Raw genomic sequence first — 17421 nt, 5'->3', positions numbered from 1 at the left:
TGTTTTAACTATTAATAAAAAGGGGGAAAGTTTGAGTGAGCTGTATGAGAGTTAACTAGGGGCATAAAAGCAAACAAAGCTGTGGTGGCAGAGGCAAGGAGGAGGCTAAGGAGTCAGCGAGCAGCCTGTGGTTCCCGGCTGTGGGGGAAGCAGGGTACCAAGTAAACAGCACGGAAAACAAAAGCGAGCTCAACCCGTAACTAAACAGGAAATGACAGGGTAGAATTCCTGCTGAAAAACCGAGCTGCTAAATATGTAACTGCAACGAATAAAGGCATCTTATGCAAGCACAAATATACAGTAACAGTCTGAGAAGTAATTTGTTAAAGGGGTGACCAATTACAAATCAGGTGAAGGGCCGCTGGGCAAAGGCAGGAATAAGAAATAACAGATGTTTGTTTTCTCCCCTAAACTGTGTAATTCAAAACATATTACACCTGAAAGAATGTTGCAGGATTGCTAGATGCAAGGTGAGAAAGGAGACGATATTTTGTTCCAGATAAATTTTTATTTTACTATTCCTAATAATTTCTCATTGCATCCATCTTTTTTATTTGCTTCAAATTTAGCCTCTAAGTCAAACTTCAGATTTTTGGTTATGTATTAGCCCGAACTGTTGGCATCTATTGAAGAGGCTAGAGCAGGCATGCAGCTAGCTAAGTGGGGAAATTTCCAATTTGCAAATATTTATCTAATTTCAAATCTGCCAGATTCTGTCTGAAAGCACATTGTTATTCGGGGGGCATCTCATTTTTATTCCTGTGCAGTGTAATGTTCCCTTACTTCAGGATGGAATTTTAGAAGCATGTAAATATAGTTTTCAGAATCTTTGTAAAGCAAAGATGTTTGGACGAGAAGTCCTTAGCAGAATTCCCTGAAGTTTTGGACTCCAACTTAGCAAGAATGGCGCACGTAGCAGTTAACATCTGTGGGTTTATTCAGGTAACTGGTTATTTTGCTGAACCTAGTGCTTAGCATCTTTAGTACCTATAGCATGCAAGAGAAAGCTCTACTGATACAGGAAGTTTCCTCTCTTTATGTAAGACCAGTTATTAAAAAAACCAAAAAACTATGAAAAGCTTGAATTAGTTTCTTTACATTTTTTACTTTAAGGGAGCCAGTTTGCTTCACCTCCAATAAATTATTTGCTACTGTTATTTTAGATGAAGAGAGAATCTAAAAGGATTGATCTTTTTCACCTGAGGAACAGGATGGGAGGGCTCAGGGCAGGAAGACACGTGCTGCTCCCTTGCAGTCCCTGACTTAAGGGCAGAAGGTACTGCTGAAACTGCTGTCTGGAAACACAGCTGGGACTGGGACTCAGCTGGGCTGGTGCTCTTCTTGGCTAGTGAGGAAAATTGTAACACTAAGAGCTGCTCTTTCTAGGAACTTTTCCCTCGTGGCTGTTCTTGACCTCATCCTGACGGCAAACTACCTGGAAGCACTCTTGTGTTGGTTCCCACCCAGGAGAGAGAAATCTGATCTCTCCAGCTTCCCTTTTGATCCAGCTTTCCTATTATTTTAAGTTTCTGCCGCAAGCAATTGTGCTCCAAGTAAGGGTATTTTAGCTTTCTGAGGATTTCACTGCCTTTCTTTTTCCATGGGCAAGATACGTGCTTCTGGCTGCTCCTGTCTCATTTGCTGGGAGGCATCGAACTCTCACAGGTGTGGATTTTAAAGATTTTTTTTTTAACTGCTTTGAGATAATGAACATTATTAATTTTCTGACTGTTGCTGTGGTTAACAAAATCTGGAGGAAAGTCAGAGAAAAGTTTCTTTTCAATTTTCTTAAGACTCCCTCACCCTTGGCTTTATTGGGGCATTAAGTGTTCTTCACTATGAAGCTGAGAGCCACAGAATCCAGCTTAACTGCAAGAGATGAGACATTTTCTCAGGATATTTAAATGTCTAATTCAAGTCTATATGAAAGCTTTTAGTTAGGCTGTGAAAATTTGAAGGGATGTCTGAGAATGGATTTGAGCTGTGTATGTTTTGGAATGATGTCACTTGTTGGAATATCTTGTCAGCTGAGCTGCATTTACAATGAAGTCCAAATATCTGTGAGCCTGTGATTCCTCAATGTGTGGTAGATCTTCCCCTGATCCAAAATGAATTCTGGAAAGAAAAAACCGTGACAAGAAACCATGAAATTAAATTGCTCCATCTGGGAAATTATAATATTTTTAAAAAAATATATATAACAACATGATGGGTTAACATATAAGTAATTACAAAAGTGACACTTTGGCCCAATGGCTCTTTTACTGGAGATCTTTTCCCCCAAAGCAAATGTTAAATCTCTTTAAGCAATGTAATAATAAACATTTGCTGTTCACTGTAAATTGATAGTAGTAAAAAAGATTTTTAAAATTGCCAGGCTCTTTCTATTAAAGACTCTTCTCTAACTAAACTGCAGATATAGCTGCCATACAAAATTGATTGCATGTTTAAGAAAAAATAAATGTGGGTTGTTAAGGGTCGTGGTTGAATTTAGGGTTGTATTTACTTTCAAGGGACACATTGATATTGCAGTGAAGTCAGTACTTCTTTCTGCTTAAATAAAAGATAAAGGGCTGATATATATTATCAGTCACCCTCTGTGAAAGCCATTGACCCATTTTATATGACTGTACTATAAAAAGCAATGTACCAGACTAAGACTGGCTTATTTAATAATTAGCAGGTGGTTTTTCTTTCTATGTTATTTTTATTATTGTTAAGTCCATTTTTGTCAGATGTTCTCTCACAGTTACAATGACAATTGACTCAGGTGTGTGTGAAAGAGGAAGGATCTGGAGGACAGGAAGGCAAAGCTGCACCCATTATTTTTTGCATCTATTACTTTTTTCTCTTTTTGCATATGAATGTAGCTGCATTTTATATAAGATTTTCAAAGTTACGTACGTTGTGGTTTTGATGAGGGCTTGTACCTATCTATCATTGCTAGGTAATTGAAGACAATGCTGTAAAAAAGATACTTTTGAACAGGGGAAAGAAAAGGTGAAGGAAGCTGAGAGCAAAGAAACCAAGCTCGGGAGAAGCCCCTCATTTAGATTATTGAATTTCCTCTGTACTCGACTAAAAAGTAATGATACTTATGTTTTCAGTCAGGTTTAGAGTTACAGGTCAGGTTTTTTCTGTCCATGAGCTGGTGGTGTCTGCAGTGCTCATACACAGGGGACACACGGACCGGTTTTGATACAGGCCTCAGACTTAATCTAGGTAGTTTTTTTGCAAGCACTGGCTTTTGGCCACTCACCATGGCTCTGTGTAGAAACAGAGGTGTGATAAGACAGACAAGGCTGTGGGAGCAGCGCAACAGCTCTCCACGTCATTTTGCTTCTGTACTTGTTGGATGCTTGTCATTGATTTTTAGAGGTTGCTTTAGCAAGTTTTCCTTTCCTATTTATTTGTTCGGATGTTTACAAGAATAGAAATATGTATTTAACTTTGAAATGCTGCAGCTAGGGAGAGGAAAAGGCAGAGGGATGAAGAGACACTAGGAATCCTTTTCCCCTAAAATTTCACTGAAAATTTGTGTACCACTGCTAGGTATTTGGTCATTTGCTTTTAACCACACAGACAAAAGGTGGAGGTACCATGCAGACAGATGGTGTAGCTAAATAATAGGCTGGATAAGAAAGTTTAGGAATGGCATAATCTGTCTCGGTATTTTTCAAAGGAAGTTTTTTTCTGCCAGTGAAGTTTACCTTTCTTCTGAAAAACTGTATGAGGTTGTGGGGTTTTCAGTTTCAAATCTCATCTATGATGATGGCAGATACAGATTTACTTAAAATCCACATCTGGCTTCCCTTTTCAACATTCTAGTAATGAAAGCCAGTAAAATAGATGAACCAGGAATATCTGGAGATAAAGGACAGATTCAGGTTTCAAACTTTCTCTGATTTAGGACAATGCTCAAAGGCAAAGCCTGGAACTTAAGGCTGATTAGCGTAAATAAAATACTAATGCAACCATTGTTCTGGGTACATTTATTATCACTTTAGGCCACATATCAAGAAGAGAATTCATATTCTGGTATCTCTACTCATCTTCTGGAACCAGCTGAAAATGAACTTTTGCTTCCTAAGTTCAAGATGCACAATTTTCTTAGAAAAATAGGAAAATTTCAAAGTATTGAATATTCACTACTGTTTTTAAAATTAGTCAAAACTATATGCCTCACAGAAGGAAATCAGTGCTTAAAATTTCCTGAAAAGTTAGTTAAAATGAACTCTAACAAATGTTTTGGTCAGTATCAAAAATTGCTAAGTCCAGTAGGTTATTAGTTTTCCCAGTTCTTTATAAAAATACCCAGTGGCTTTTCTTTTAATAGACTTCAGTTCTTCTGTGAAGCACTTAAGTCTATTCAGCTTTGCATAAGAGCTAGCCAGGACACTTTATGTATTTTAGGAAAGATAAACCTGCAGTCAGAACAAATTTTCCTGCAGCAGGAAATTCTGGAATAACATCTAAGGGTAAAAAGGACTGCTCTTGTCATGTAGGCTTGTTCCCACGTCTGAACCCACAGGTATTTCACACAGAAAGAAGTCAGATTTAAGGGATCTTCACATGAAAATGAATTTTGAATTAAATGCTCTGTTCTTACCCTGCAGTGGGTGTTCCCTGTTTTCCCTGTTCTGTTTTTTCAGATAATGTAAATGTAGCACAAACAGCATTTCACAGAGAAAATAAGCAGTGTCCATTGTTATTTATTGGTCATATTTGTTTGTGCTGAAGTGACATTTGCTTATTTTTGCTTCTCAATGCCATATGCATGAGTTTACTGATTCAGAACTCTCTGAATTTTTGATCCTGTTCAACACTGTGAGAAATCTCAGTTGAAGGGTCTAATGCATTTTTCAATCAATGTGTAGGGGAAATTTGGCCTTATCAATTTAAATGCTAGAGATCCTTTCATTGCATTATGGAAGAATCTTCTCTAAGCAGAGATTATTCTTAAGAACTTCATAACATTTAAAGGTTAATATGTTAGGTAAAGAACAATATCTTAAGACAAACATTTTTATTACAGGACATGAAGGGATAGTTCTGATTAAATTACACGATTATTTGAATGGGAAAGAAGACAAAGTGCATCATTTCTTGCCCTCAACTTTAATGCCTTTAATCAAATAATGACCTTCTGGAAATAGTTAATTTTAAGCATTTGGAAAGATCAATACCACTTTGCCACCAAAAAATGGCCCAGATGATGAAATTTGATGTATTTAAAGTACCATTTCACCCTTTTAACCTAGTAAATAATTTAAAATGCTTTCAGTACTCCTTTGCTACCATTATGTATCTCACTCAAAGTATTATGACTTTTCCAAAAGCAACCTTTCTGTGCAATGTGCAGCTTACAAGTTTAATACTAAAGACTAATACTATATGCATATATGGTAGTGGTTGTGTTGACCCTTTTTCTTCCCTTGTACATGTGGAATCTGTTGAGTAAAGAAATAGAAGTATCTAAGATGAGTGCAGCTGTTTGGAACAATAATGAGATTGTAAAGCAAGTTGGATGGCTTTTGAAGGGGAAAAAGTCAATATTTAAAGTTTAGTCCCTGAGTTCTTTTCCTTTGTTTTGTCTACAAGCTTTCCTGTTAAAGGTGAAGGATTTGGATTGCTCAGACAATTAAGAGCCCATTTTACCAAGTGTAATTTCATATCTGCGTTCTATAAACTGGAGTGCCTTCAGCATTGTAAATAATAAAAATTGCCCTCTATTAGCATGTTTGTGGGCAGATTAAAAACAGTCTTCATTAGCATAAGTAACACTTACAGATTCTTTTAAAAGTAGAAAATTATTTGTTGAATGATAAATTGCTAGCTTTCTAGTTAGTTGCTGAAAATGTGCTCATTCAAAATGCCTACTTTAGTTTAGTCTACAATACTCTTTTTTTTTTTAGTTAGAAGTACTGTTTAATGGATTATGTACTTAGTCTTTGTTCATGGTAGATACTGAAATGCAATTCACACTTTCTGCTAAAATGTTGATATCAAATACCTCCCTATTTAGATTGATTTCTTTTAGCACCATATATTTTTATTATACTATATGCCCCAGAGAATGATACAAAATAATCTTAAATATACTATAACTAAAAAAACCTGAGCATGTCTTAGCATTGATCCCCTAAAATGTTTTCCCTTTCTAGATTTAAGCTAAACCCTTTCTAAGAAATGCTGAAGTCGTTGGTATTCTGTAAGAAGTATTCATCATTTGGCAAATTATTATCAATGTAACAAATTAACCAAACAAGTTCAATTGCTTCACCTTGTAGCCTTCCCTTCTCAGACTAGGTGTATTTGTTGCTGATCTGGAAAGCTTTGGCCAGAGAACATTTTTCATTATTGTAATGCTATCCTTATTTGATGTAATTAGGGTATATATTTACACCTTAGGTGTAGATTTCTTTTTCCTTTCAATAATAAAGAATGGAAGAATATTTTATTAGAAACGCTATGTGAAAGAGCAGATTTTATTTAAGCACAGCAGAGATCTAACTGAAAAGAATAGAATTTGGATATATGGATAAAATGCATAGCTGTGTTCTTTAAAATAAGCATGCTCATGGGTATTGCAGAGCCCAAGTTTTGGCAGTTATCCTCTTTGCGCTTTTCCTGCAATAGTTTGGCAGTTCGGCTTTCACAGGTTTTTTTTTCCTCTAATGTCTTGTGTTTCTTTACTAAATCCCTATCAGAAAACCAGACAGAAGACTCTTATTTATTTTAAATATCTTAGGTTTAGCATCTTTTTTTTTTCACCATTTTCTTGCTTACTGTAGCAAGACCTTTGCAGATGGTACTTGGTTACTTGAAAGTGCATAACAGTATTTTCTTTGTAGCAGATGGATTTAAGACTTTTAGTTCCCAATAAATGTAGGTTTACAATACATAACTTTACAGGATTTGTGTTGTATATAACAGGTTTGAACATATTATCTCAGAATTCATCTGCATGGCATTTTCAGCTTATCCAGGGCCCATGCCAGTATTTTAAGTAATAGGGAGAGCATAGTGATTGATAGCAGCTAAAGGCGTGATTTTGAATAGAAACAAAGGTTTTAGAACAGAAGGTGTCAAATTAAACTTTGTCAGTTTGAAAAGTAGTAACATCCTGAAAGTTCTCCAAACATATTTACATGTGGCTAATGTTTATATTTTGCTTTGTACTCTCTTTATATTCAGTGTAATGTTGCCTGGCAAATTAACTCTGTTTTAAAATCAAGGTTGTTCCCAATGTCATTGCAGAGTTTTTGGGGGGTTTGCTTTTCTGCATAAATGTATCAACTTCATTATTTTAATTCTGTTTTCTTAACAATGTACTCTATATGCTCTATAAACCGGTTGTGATCTAATCTGATTTATAAATATTTCCTTATTATTTTGTGGTCATTTCCACTTCCTGTAAAACTATAAAGACAAGAAAAAAATGAAACTAGACAGAAATTGCTCTAGACTTAAAAAAGTATGAAAGGAGAAAAACCAGCCCTGTTACATTCACTTGTAAATTCAGCTGCATTATCTGCAGCACTTCATATCTTTTTTAGATCAAATGGAAAAAAAACTTATAAATTTTACAGAACTTAAAATTAACCATTAGAAAAGTCTGGATTATTTTTTCCAAAATTTTGTAAAAACATTTCATACTTTCTCATGTAGGTGACTTTTATGAATGAGCTTTATTTCATGTACAGAATTCGGAACCAGAAACTAAATTAAATACTTCTATTTTTAATTGTTTGTCTTGAACCAAAAGGAAGCATATTGGGATAAAGTTCATACTTTCTTAACAAATTAAGCCCCTATAGCCTCTCTTGCTGTCCATCCACTATCTCATCTGAGAACATTGGTGAGATCAGCTTTCATAAATATGTACAGAAATAAACCATGAAGACCAAAAATTTTTTTCTATCCTTGTAATTGTAAAATAATTCAGTTGTTTGTTTCCATGTTTTCCATCAAATGTTTCATCAGAGTGTGTCTACTTCTTTAAAAATGTGCCAAGTGGAATAGAGACATTTTGGTAGAACAGTAATCTTTTGTGTGTACCCTGTCAGAAGTATCTGTCTTCATTATCTCAAAATCCCTGAAAGGCTAGCAGAGACATGTTTCAGGTTACAATTCATCAAATAATTTTAGATAAGGCATTAGAAGTATTATTTCAGTGCAAAAATTGAGAGAAAACCATTGGAAATACAATGTTAGCTATCAGTAGTTAATAAAAATAAGGTCTGACCTAGTAAATACAGAAACAGAAAAGACAGTAAGGGTAGAAGGTATTTCTTAGTGATCAAAAACTGTTGTGAAATATATTTCATCAACAGAAAATGTTATTGCCTAGGAATTATTTTTTCTACTGCATATTTTTTAATTATAAAGAGTTTCTACTGCATTTTTAAGAAAAAACAAACCCTGTGATTCCCGTGGTCAGCAGACAAAACATCTGCAGCTTCTAAATACAGGGTGCACTTCTTTTCCAGCCTGTGTGTATGCCTTGGAGAGGTGTCATGGGTGGAGATGGGCTGTCTTGTCTTTTTTTTTTACTTCCACCAAACTGTCATGATAGACAGCTCTGCTCTTTGTTTCATCACTTTAGAAAGAAAGGCAGTGGTTTCAGTGTAAAGCAGTGCGGATTCCAGACAACCAAAGGACAATTTTTACTCTTTGGCATGGGATGGTTTGTGGCTTTGGGGTTCTTTAATTAAGAATTTGTAACTGCTCTTCAGTTAAAAGATCTAGATTGGTTTATCTTCGTCATCATCTCTCCTCTGTCCCCAAGAAGCTGCCTCTGCTTTCTGAGTGCACCACTTTTAACTTACTGCAATAAAGGAATACTGCTGCTGAGCATAATCCAGCACTCAGTATCCCCATGGATGCAAGGTGAGCAGAGAGCCATGAGCAACATGCTGTTTTTGTTAGGGGCAGGGAGAGCTTGCCCTGCTAATACATTCCAGTGAGATTCCAGAGACCCTTGCTACTGTTTTGAAAACATGCCATACAATTCCAGCCAGGACAGGCTGAGTGTTGTGTGCTCTGTGTGAAGGCATTTGGTCACATTTCCAAGTCGTTTTGCTAAACCCTGGGGCAATACCCAGCATCCCCACTTAGTGCATGGTCAAGGAATGGGGTGTGCTCCATCCCTAGGGTGTAGGGGAGCCCTTCTGCTGCCCCTGCTCTCCCCTGTCTCTGCTCCCTCCCTCGCACACCTCATGAGCACCTGACAGATTTTGGCCCCATTTAAATTTTTGCTTTTTCAGCTCTGCTAGCACCATCTCTATAACATTTGTCATTTTGATAGTTTCTTGGGGGCATTTTCTTCTGTGTCATTTGTTCAGTTTTTCTCTTATATCCAAGCAAATATACTTCCAATTTTTATACACACCTCACTAAATATTTTCATATACAATATGAATGCATTAACATTATTTGTTTGCTTTGAGTCTTCCTGTTGTGGGAATATTTTTACACTGCATTTATTAACTATTAGCTAAAGATATGAGTATCTTCAAGAAAATACATATCTATATCATATCTATGAGTCTATTGTATGTGTTAGTAAACCGTTCTGGATAAACTATTAATCCACTACTGCTACATATAAAAAGGACCTAAAAGCTTCTGTACATTTATATTATTTGTTGATTCAATAAAATGTCATATTATCTTTCCTACAGCATTAAGAAATAAAACTGCATGGACCTGTTTTTGAAAACAGATCCTTGAAGCTAAAATAAAGGAAATATGCATGTTTTATACATGTAATATTTTGTTCCTAAATTTTAATATACTAGAAAATTTCTGCTGATGTTCACTGTCCTAGCTAGAGGGTTTGCATTCCTCTTTTAGAACTACCAGTGCACAGTTGAGAAAGAAATCCTCAATTAAATTTTAAGAAGATGTAAAGAAACATTAAATTTTCGTGATAAACTCGTATGTCTCTTTCAGAAACAAACTAGCAACTGCTTCAGTTCTTGCAGGGGATTCTGTAGCTGACTTCATATTATGTACCCCAAAGACTCATAGGCACCTTTCTGTCCTTGATGTGGAAATGTATAAAGGGTGTATCAGAAGCTGGAGCACATCTTCCTTCCCCCCAGCCCCTAATAATCCTGTATGTAAAACTGAGACTGATTTTTTTCTGTGTCTATGAGGACAATCTGGAAACAGTTCCGTATCACTTGAAATAAGTTCACCTGCAGAGAAACCTCTTCTTGTAGCAAAAATTAAGAAGTTATCACTTGACTGCATCTAGTCATAGGATTCCTGTCTTTTGAAGAGATGATAGGGAGTTCCTCTACTGCTGTGGTTTACATTAGGCAGCCCTACAGTCAAGCAAACAAATAGCAGCACTGTGGTGTGACACCAAGGGGAAGATGCTTTCCAAAATGCCTATAGTTGCTAAGGGTCTGTGAAATGGCTGGGCAGCCTCTCAATGCATTGGTGTTTGCTTTAAGCCCAGCCTGTGCAGTGAAAGCCCTTTTGACCAGGTGAGAGGATGAGAGAATGCAGGACCTCAAAAGTACACATTTCACCCTCATTTTGCCCCTTGCATTGTGATGAAAAAATACCTAATGTTTTGCTGCTTTTGTCTTTAAGGGGTGGCTCTGTGAGCTGTTACGTTGGAAAGAAGATCCATCACCAGAAAACAGGACCCTCTGGGAGAATCTCTCCATGATCCGAAGGTTCCTCAGTCTTCCTCAGCCTGAACGCGATGCCATTTATGAACAAGAAAGCAATGCAGTTCATCACCATGGTGACAGGCCTTCCCACATTATCCATGTGCCAGCAGAACAGATTCAGGTTAGTTTACCTTGGCCAATCCCGCAGAGCGCTAAGTAAATAAAGCTTTAAACGGAGCAAAGGAAATTAGTGTTTCTTCCCTCCTGGTCAGGCTGAACGCAGGTCTCCCGGTGCAAGATAAGAGCGCGCTGCCATCCACCAGCACAGTTCAAAGGAGACCGCGCGACCACCCACAGTTCTTGTTCCTGTTCGCTGGTGTTTGCTAACGTATGTGGTGGCAGTGCAGAGGCAGCTGTGTGCGGGCAGGGCGAGCACAGCCCCGTGCTGGCTGTGCCTGCCTGGGCAGGCACCAGGGCCAAAAGGCAGGGGTGTGTGGCACCGGTCAAGGGTCTTCCTTCCCAGCAGACCAGGAGGACCTTCTTGTGCTGCTGTGTGAAAACCAAGCAAAAACCTTCAGCAGTGGCAGCTCATCCTGGGCAGGAGTGAAGGGAAGGTGATTTCTCATCCCACTTTAACCCCAGTTGAGACTGGGGTGAGTCAATATTTGTTTGTTTTTCCTTCAGAGCCCCTCTCCCACCACCCTTGGGAAAGGAGAGCATAGAGGCGCTTTCCTACCAGGCCTGCTGACCGCTGGACCTTGGCTGGGTGCTGCTCCGCAGGTGAGCTGGCACAAGGGCACCGTGTCAGGGAGAGAGAGGAGGGGATGCAAGACCCACATCATGAGGCTTGGAAGAGCTGCCCTCTGCTTCAGGGCAGCCCCAGCTGGAGCTGCACACACCCTTTTTTGCTGGCACAGGTGCTGCCAGCCAGGAGTAGAGCTGGCTGTTGTGCTAAGCTGTGTAGCCCAGGTTGTCAGTGGGGACTGCTGTCTCTCTGAGCTGGGGACTCTTTAATCACTTCTCACAAAAGGCCTGAGGTCAACCTTGTAACTGCTCCTTCTTGAAGGGCAGATATTACCCCACACTTTTCCAGCCTCAGCTGAGACCCCGTGTATCACTTGTATTACCTATACAGAAAAATATTTACAAAGCTAGGAAGGATAGAGTTATCTCGCAGCCAGAAACAACACGAGTGTATATTAAAGATAAAGCAAACTGAATAAGACAATCCCTTAGGATATCAAGTACTAAAATAATTGTGAAAGCCTGGAAACTTGCTGTTTGATTTAGCAAAAAGAGAGAGAAAGATCTATATTAAGTAATAAAACAGCACTTGTTTGAAAATGTACATTGTTTTTAATAAAATCGCTTCTTAAGGGGATAAAAGGAGAAGCTTATGCACAGTATAAACATTCAACCACTATGCCACTTACTTAGATTTTCTTGCCTTGTTGATAAAAGTTGTGTGTTTGATCTCATAAATATTATTCACACAAGCAGTTGCATTGTAATCTCTTCATATGACTTATAAGAGTAAGGATTGGGAGATTGGGCCTGAGTTTTGTCTCTACTGTTCTACATGGTAATTATTGTAGATGCATAAATATGTAGCTCAGACACAAGTTTTCAAACTGCATATAGAAAGCCTCCAGTCTTATAAGAATTTAAGGTACTGGGAGTAGTCTTGAATCTCTTCAGGACAGGAGCCTTGAATGGGACTGCTCACAGACCATAAAACATGCAAAGACCTGAACAGGGATGAGGAAGGAGCCCCAGTTCCAGGACATTTGTGTCAGGTCTTGAAATATGAAGATCACTTAAAGCAGTGGCTTCTAAACCAGTTGTGGATGTCTGTGCGAAGTCTCCACAACCACAAGAGCCCCTATGAAGTGGACAGAATTATAATCCCTCCAGTATTTATGTCATTTGTACAGCATTTTGTGCTTCTTAGGATCTCAAAGAGCTGCTACTAGAAGCCTGGAAACCACTACCAAAAGACAAAAATTGTTGAAGGGAGACTCTCAAAGGGAAATAAAATGCAGTGATAGCAACTGCTTGTTTTGCTGTGGTTGTTTTTTAATAATAACTGGTGGTTTGTACCATATGACAAGAAATTCGCTGATCCAAAATATCTTACTAACCAGTGCTTCCTGTGCTGTGCAGCAAAAGAATTGTCAACACAAACAGTAGCTGATAAATTTACTTTTGATTTTAAACATGATCTTATAGTGTACTGTACTCTGGTGGTAGATGAGAAAAACATTTCTATCCCTAGGGCTCAGTGCCTCACCTTTTAAGAATGTTTCTGAATCCATGCTTGCAAAACTTCATTTTAAGCTCTTGTTAATTATTTACATCATGATTTGCTTTATCTTATTCTTCTGATGTGCATATTGGCTCATTTTTATTGCCTGAGTTTTTGGAATGCAGCATGTTCCCTTCTAATAATAATAGTGCAACTTCTTTAGAGCTTTGCATCTTAGTGCTTTATAAATATTAACTAAATAATCCCCAGCACAAACACAGAGGCAGGTAAATAGGTCTGTTCCCTGTTTATTTGTAGGGATACAGGCAGTGCAGGCCTGCTCAAAGACTGCAGGCAGGAGAGGTCAGATCCAGAAGGGGAAACACAGATTTTCTACCTCCAGATCCCTTTGTCCTTGCCGAGGCTGGGTTTGACAGCGCCACGTTAGGCACTTCCAGCCAGCATATTCTGTTGTAATGTTTGCAAGTTTGACGAGACTTCAGTGCATGCTGAGGTCAGATCAGCAGTGAGATATTTCTGTACTCAAAGAGATAAAATGCTCTTCTTCCCCCTGACTCCCCAGCCCGTTTGTCTAGCTATTGCTAGAGAGTTGCAGCCCTTGTTTTTGGGCAGCAGCTGCCGTTGCTGGCAGGGCTCCGGCACGTTTGCCCTCATCTGGCACTTTTCTCACTTTGCCCTTGCTACAGTTCTGGCTAAGCTGGTCAAGTTAATCCTATACTATGTCATTTAGCATTTTGTCTTGTCTGCACTTGACTCGTGGAGCATGTTCATTAAAATTTGTCAGCTAAAACACACCGATGTTGTATCATCAGTGCTTTTGGTCTGGCAAAGCTACAGTGTTCTTTTTGTTCTTTCTTTTTTTCCCTTCCTTTTTTTAAACTTACTAAGCCTTTGTTTGTAGCTCTGCAATTTCTTCCCCCCCCCGCTCCCTCCTCAGGATTTTCTCAGGAACAAAATAGGAGCAAGAATACATGTACAAAAAAATGCTGTTCTTTGTCTTGCAGCAGCAGCAGCAGCAACAGCAACAACAGCAGCAGCAACAGCAACAACAGCCAGGTCCCAGACTACCCCCAAGGCAACCGACAGTAGCATCACCAGCTGAATCTGAGGATGAAAATCGTCAGAAACCCCGACCGCGAACAAAGATTTCTGTGGAGGCCCTAGGGATCCTACAGAGTTTCATACAAGATGTAGGCCTGTATCCAGATGAAGAAGCAATCCAGACTCTCTCCGCTCAGCTTGACCTGCCCAAGTACACCATTATCAAGTTCTTTCAGAACCAGCGATATTATCTCAAGCACCATGGGAAGCTGAAGGACAATTCTGGTTTGGAGGTGGATGTTGCAGAATACAAGGAAGAAGAGCTGCTCAAGGATTTAGAAGACAGCATCCAAGACAAAAATGCAAACACGCTTTTTTCAGTTAAACTAGAAGAAGAGTTATCAGTAGAAGGGAACACAGAGATTAATGCTGAATTGAAAGACTGATCTAAAAGTATTATTTTCTTTCAACAGTGCCGCTGGTATTTACTAATGAAATGAAAATTCCATCTTGCGTTGTGTCAAAAACCCTTATTATTCATTGTTTGGCCAATGAATCTTCCAAAACTTGCACAAAAGTTGAAAAAAAGGATAATGCAGACTGCACTAGATGTTTTACTCTATTTTACAAACTGCTTCGCAGCAACAGATGAAGCATTGAGGATTGTTTGTTATTAATTTGTGTTCACTGGATACACTGTGAGTGTACCCAATAAGCATGATACCAGTGATTTTGATTCTGGAGCCTTCAGACAAGCATTACAACTTTTGTGATTTACTGTTTTTTCGTTTCTGTTTTGTTCTTGTTTTTTAATTATTACTGTAGCACTCCACACTTGATCTTTGAAAAATCACATTTATTTAAAAAAATAAAATAAAAAGAGTTTGTTACTCTTGTTCTATTGTATGTTACAAAAGAACTATAGACTGTGGAATGCAGTTTAAAGATAACATATGCCAACAAATGCCTTGTATTATATGGCACTGCCGTAATTCAGATTTGTTTTCTTTTGGAAATAAAGGTCACTGTATTTTTTTTTCCATTCTCATTGTTACATGGTTTTAGAGAAAATGAAAAAGAAAATGTGAAACACGATTTAGTCCTCATTATTTATTTGTAGATCCTGCAGCATCATGTTGTAATTAATTTTTTTGGAAGTTTCCGTTAAATGTAATATTGCTTCTCTTGTTACCATACTGATTTTTTTTCTATTTATAAATGTATTTTGATGGGCAGTAAAACAAAGTGTCTTAAAAGTTTTAAATAGAGAAAATGTGCTTTACACAGTTGCCTATAAAAAGTGCTCTATGTTATCCAAGCAATTCATACTATAAGCTTCACTCTTATTGTTGTATGCAATTTTTACTATCATGCAAATAAGCTTAGGTAAATAAAACTAATAGATCACCTTAGAAACTTATGCAATTAATGTGAAAATAATTGATGTTTGCAATGTGTCTTCCTTTGGTTTACAATCAATTTTAAAGCTACAGCTGTATAAATTTTCTGTATAAAGGTGTATTTCTTTTTTATGAGTTTATTGCTATGAAAACACCAGTTATTTTGTTACAGCTGGCTGTTTTTATAAGTGTATCACAATTTTCTTTATGCAGAAATGTTCTGACTAGGAGTGGTTATTGACTGTAACTACACAATTAAAATTGTTTGTATGGTATGATATGGCAGGGTTTGTCTGCGTATGTGTATATCTGGGAGGAATAACTTGTTCTTAGTGCACATCATACCTTCTTGCTACCACTTTGTTCTCCTTTAAAATCACAGGCAGATTTTTTTAATGACCTTCTTAAAATTTGAATTTAGATAACTTACTTCAAAAAGAAACACAGTTTGGTTATGAAAATCATAACCTGTCTTTTCTTGGTTTAAAAACTTGCCTGCCCAACAGAGATAGCAGGATATTATTGAGTCAGAAGGCTATCAGGCATAAACATATTTACAGTTCCTGGCAGTAATGCACTTATAATGGATATAGCTGGTTTTATTTTACACTAGAATTATGCTAACACTGTTCCTTGCACTAATGTATAAACATTAAAAAAAAACATTAATAGTCATAAAATAAATAGGAAAGATGGTCTTTGCCCATAGCAGTCTCCTTCTAAGCAAGATTATTTTTAATGATCACTAATAAGGTTCTTGATAAAGCCATAACAATTGGTGACCTCTGAATTTATGCAAGGCTCATGTCTAGGCTAAAGAGCAGTCTGCAGCTACAAGTTATGGAGTACACACTGTTGTTCTCCTAGGAGAGAAATAACTCACACGCAGTGTGACTTGGCATGGGGATTCAGCTCAGTTCTTCCTGAAATGACTAAAAGTTTACAAAACTCAACATGAATTTCAAAGGCACAAATGACTCTCAGCAAAAGTCTTGGTTTAGTTCTATTAAGTTCATAAGGAAATTTAAAACTGCTGCAGGCTGTCCTTGGTCTCAATGTCCTTTGTGGGTCCATTGAGCAGCTCTCAGCTGTGACACCTCTTGGCTTCTTCCAGGACTGTGTTGGGGCTACACCATGCTTTGGACTTGGGATCCAGTCCAGTTGAAAGAAAAAGCCTTAGTACCACTCTGGAAGGGAAATAAGCCTTAGGAGGGACACATCTATATAATTTGGCATTGCATTCCAATAAAAAGGCAGTAAAACTATGCTCTCGCTTAAGGGACTTGTAGTAGCTATAAAACTATCAATAGCCCAAAGCTATGCTGGTCACTAAAAGGCAAAAATGAGCCTAGTCTAGGGAAGTGACTGTGATCATGATTGGATTTCTTCCCTTATTTCAATGGCATTGTTGCTGTGTACAGCCATGCAGATGGAGCTAGGACTGACCCCTGTACACAGCTGAGGGGCAGGGTACGTGGCCCAGGCAATGCAAGCTGATTTGGTGGGCAGGACGATACTGCTGGCACCCTTGGGTACACTTTGTACCTAACAATGTGTGCAGATACAAGGCAGAAGGGGGAGTGAAGGAAAGACTTGAATGTACCTCTCTCCATCCTAAACGCTAATACACACAGCACTCCAAATACCTGAAAGAGGGCAACCCTAAAAAAGTGTAAGAAGAAATGTTTAGTCCTTGCTATTTTGCAATTTCCTTTTCTTTTATCATTTTAAGTTTTATGGGTGCTGAAGTAGAGGCCATGTGTGCTTGCAGATGGTTATTATAGCTGTTTCTTTTCCATTATCTTCGTTGTTCTTTCTCCTACTGTAGCTGAGGTTATCTTCCAAATGGTTCAGCCTCTGTAGTCACACATTACCTGCACAGGAGTTCAAATCATTGCCTTTTGTGTCCCAATGGGTGGGCTGCAAGTACAGTCTTTTAATTTGGCCTATGTGACCAAAAGCATTTTTGGTAAATCTTTGGCAGTGTTTTCAAAGGAGATATGGGTATTAAGGATTCCAGCTTTCTGTGAATGCGAGATTTGAACTGTTAGGAATTCAGCTACAGCAAGCATATGCCACCTTG

General features: G+C 38.0%; 1 protein-coding gene across 5 annotated transcripts in view; it reads left to right on the top strand.

Moving 5' to 3' along the window:
* Positions 1 to 15613, top strand: part of SATB1 (SATB homeobox 1) — a 91943-nt gene extending 76330 nt beyond the window's left edge. For 4 of the 5 annotated variants that reach the window (XM_030967536.1, XM_030967544.1, XM_030967553.1 and 1 more), the window contains 3 exons: positions 10609 to 10812; positions 11316 to 11411; positions 13902 to 15613. In XM_030967536.1, coding sequence (XP_030823396.1) covers positions 10609 to 10812; positions 11316 to 11411; positions 13902 to 14384 — 783 coding nt within the window. In that variant the 3' untranslated portion in view covers positions 14385 to 15613. The remainder of the gene's footprint in view (positions 1 to 10608; positions 10813 to 11315; positions 11412 to 13901) is intronic. The other variant, XM_030967561.1, reaches the window with a different exon arrangement.
* The last annotated feature ends 1808 nt before the right edge of the window (positions 15614 to 17421 follow it).

This window comes from Camarhynchus parvulus, chromosome 2 (assembly GCF_901933205.1).
Source record: "Camarhynchus parvulus chromosome 2, STF_HiC, whole genome shotgun sequence".
In the NCBI taxonomy this organism is placed as follows: domain Eukaryota; kingdom Metazoa; phylum Chordata; class Aves; order Passeriformes; family Thraupidae; genus Camarhynchus; species Camarhynchus parvulus.
Note: the sequence above shows the minus strand (reverse complement) of the source record. Positions and strands in the feature narration are given on the sequence as shown.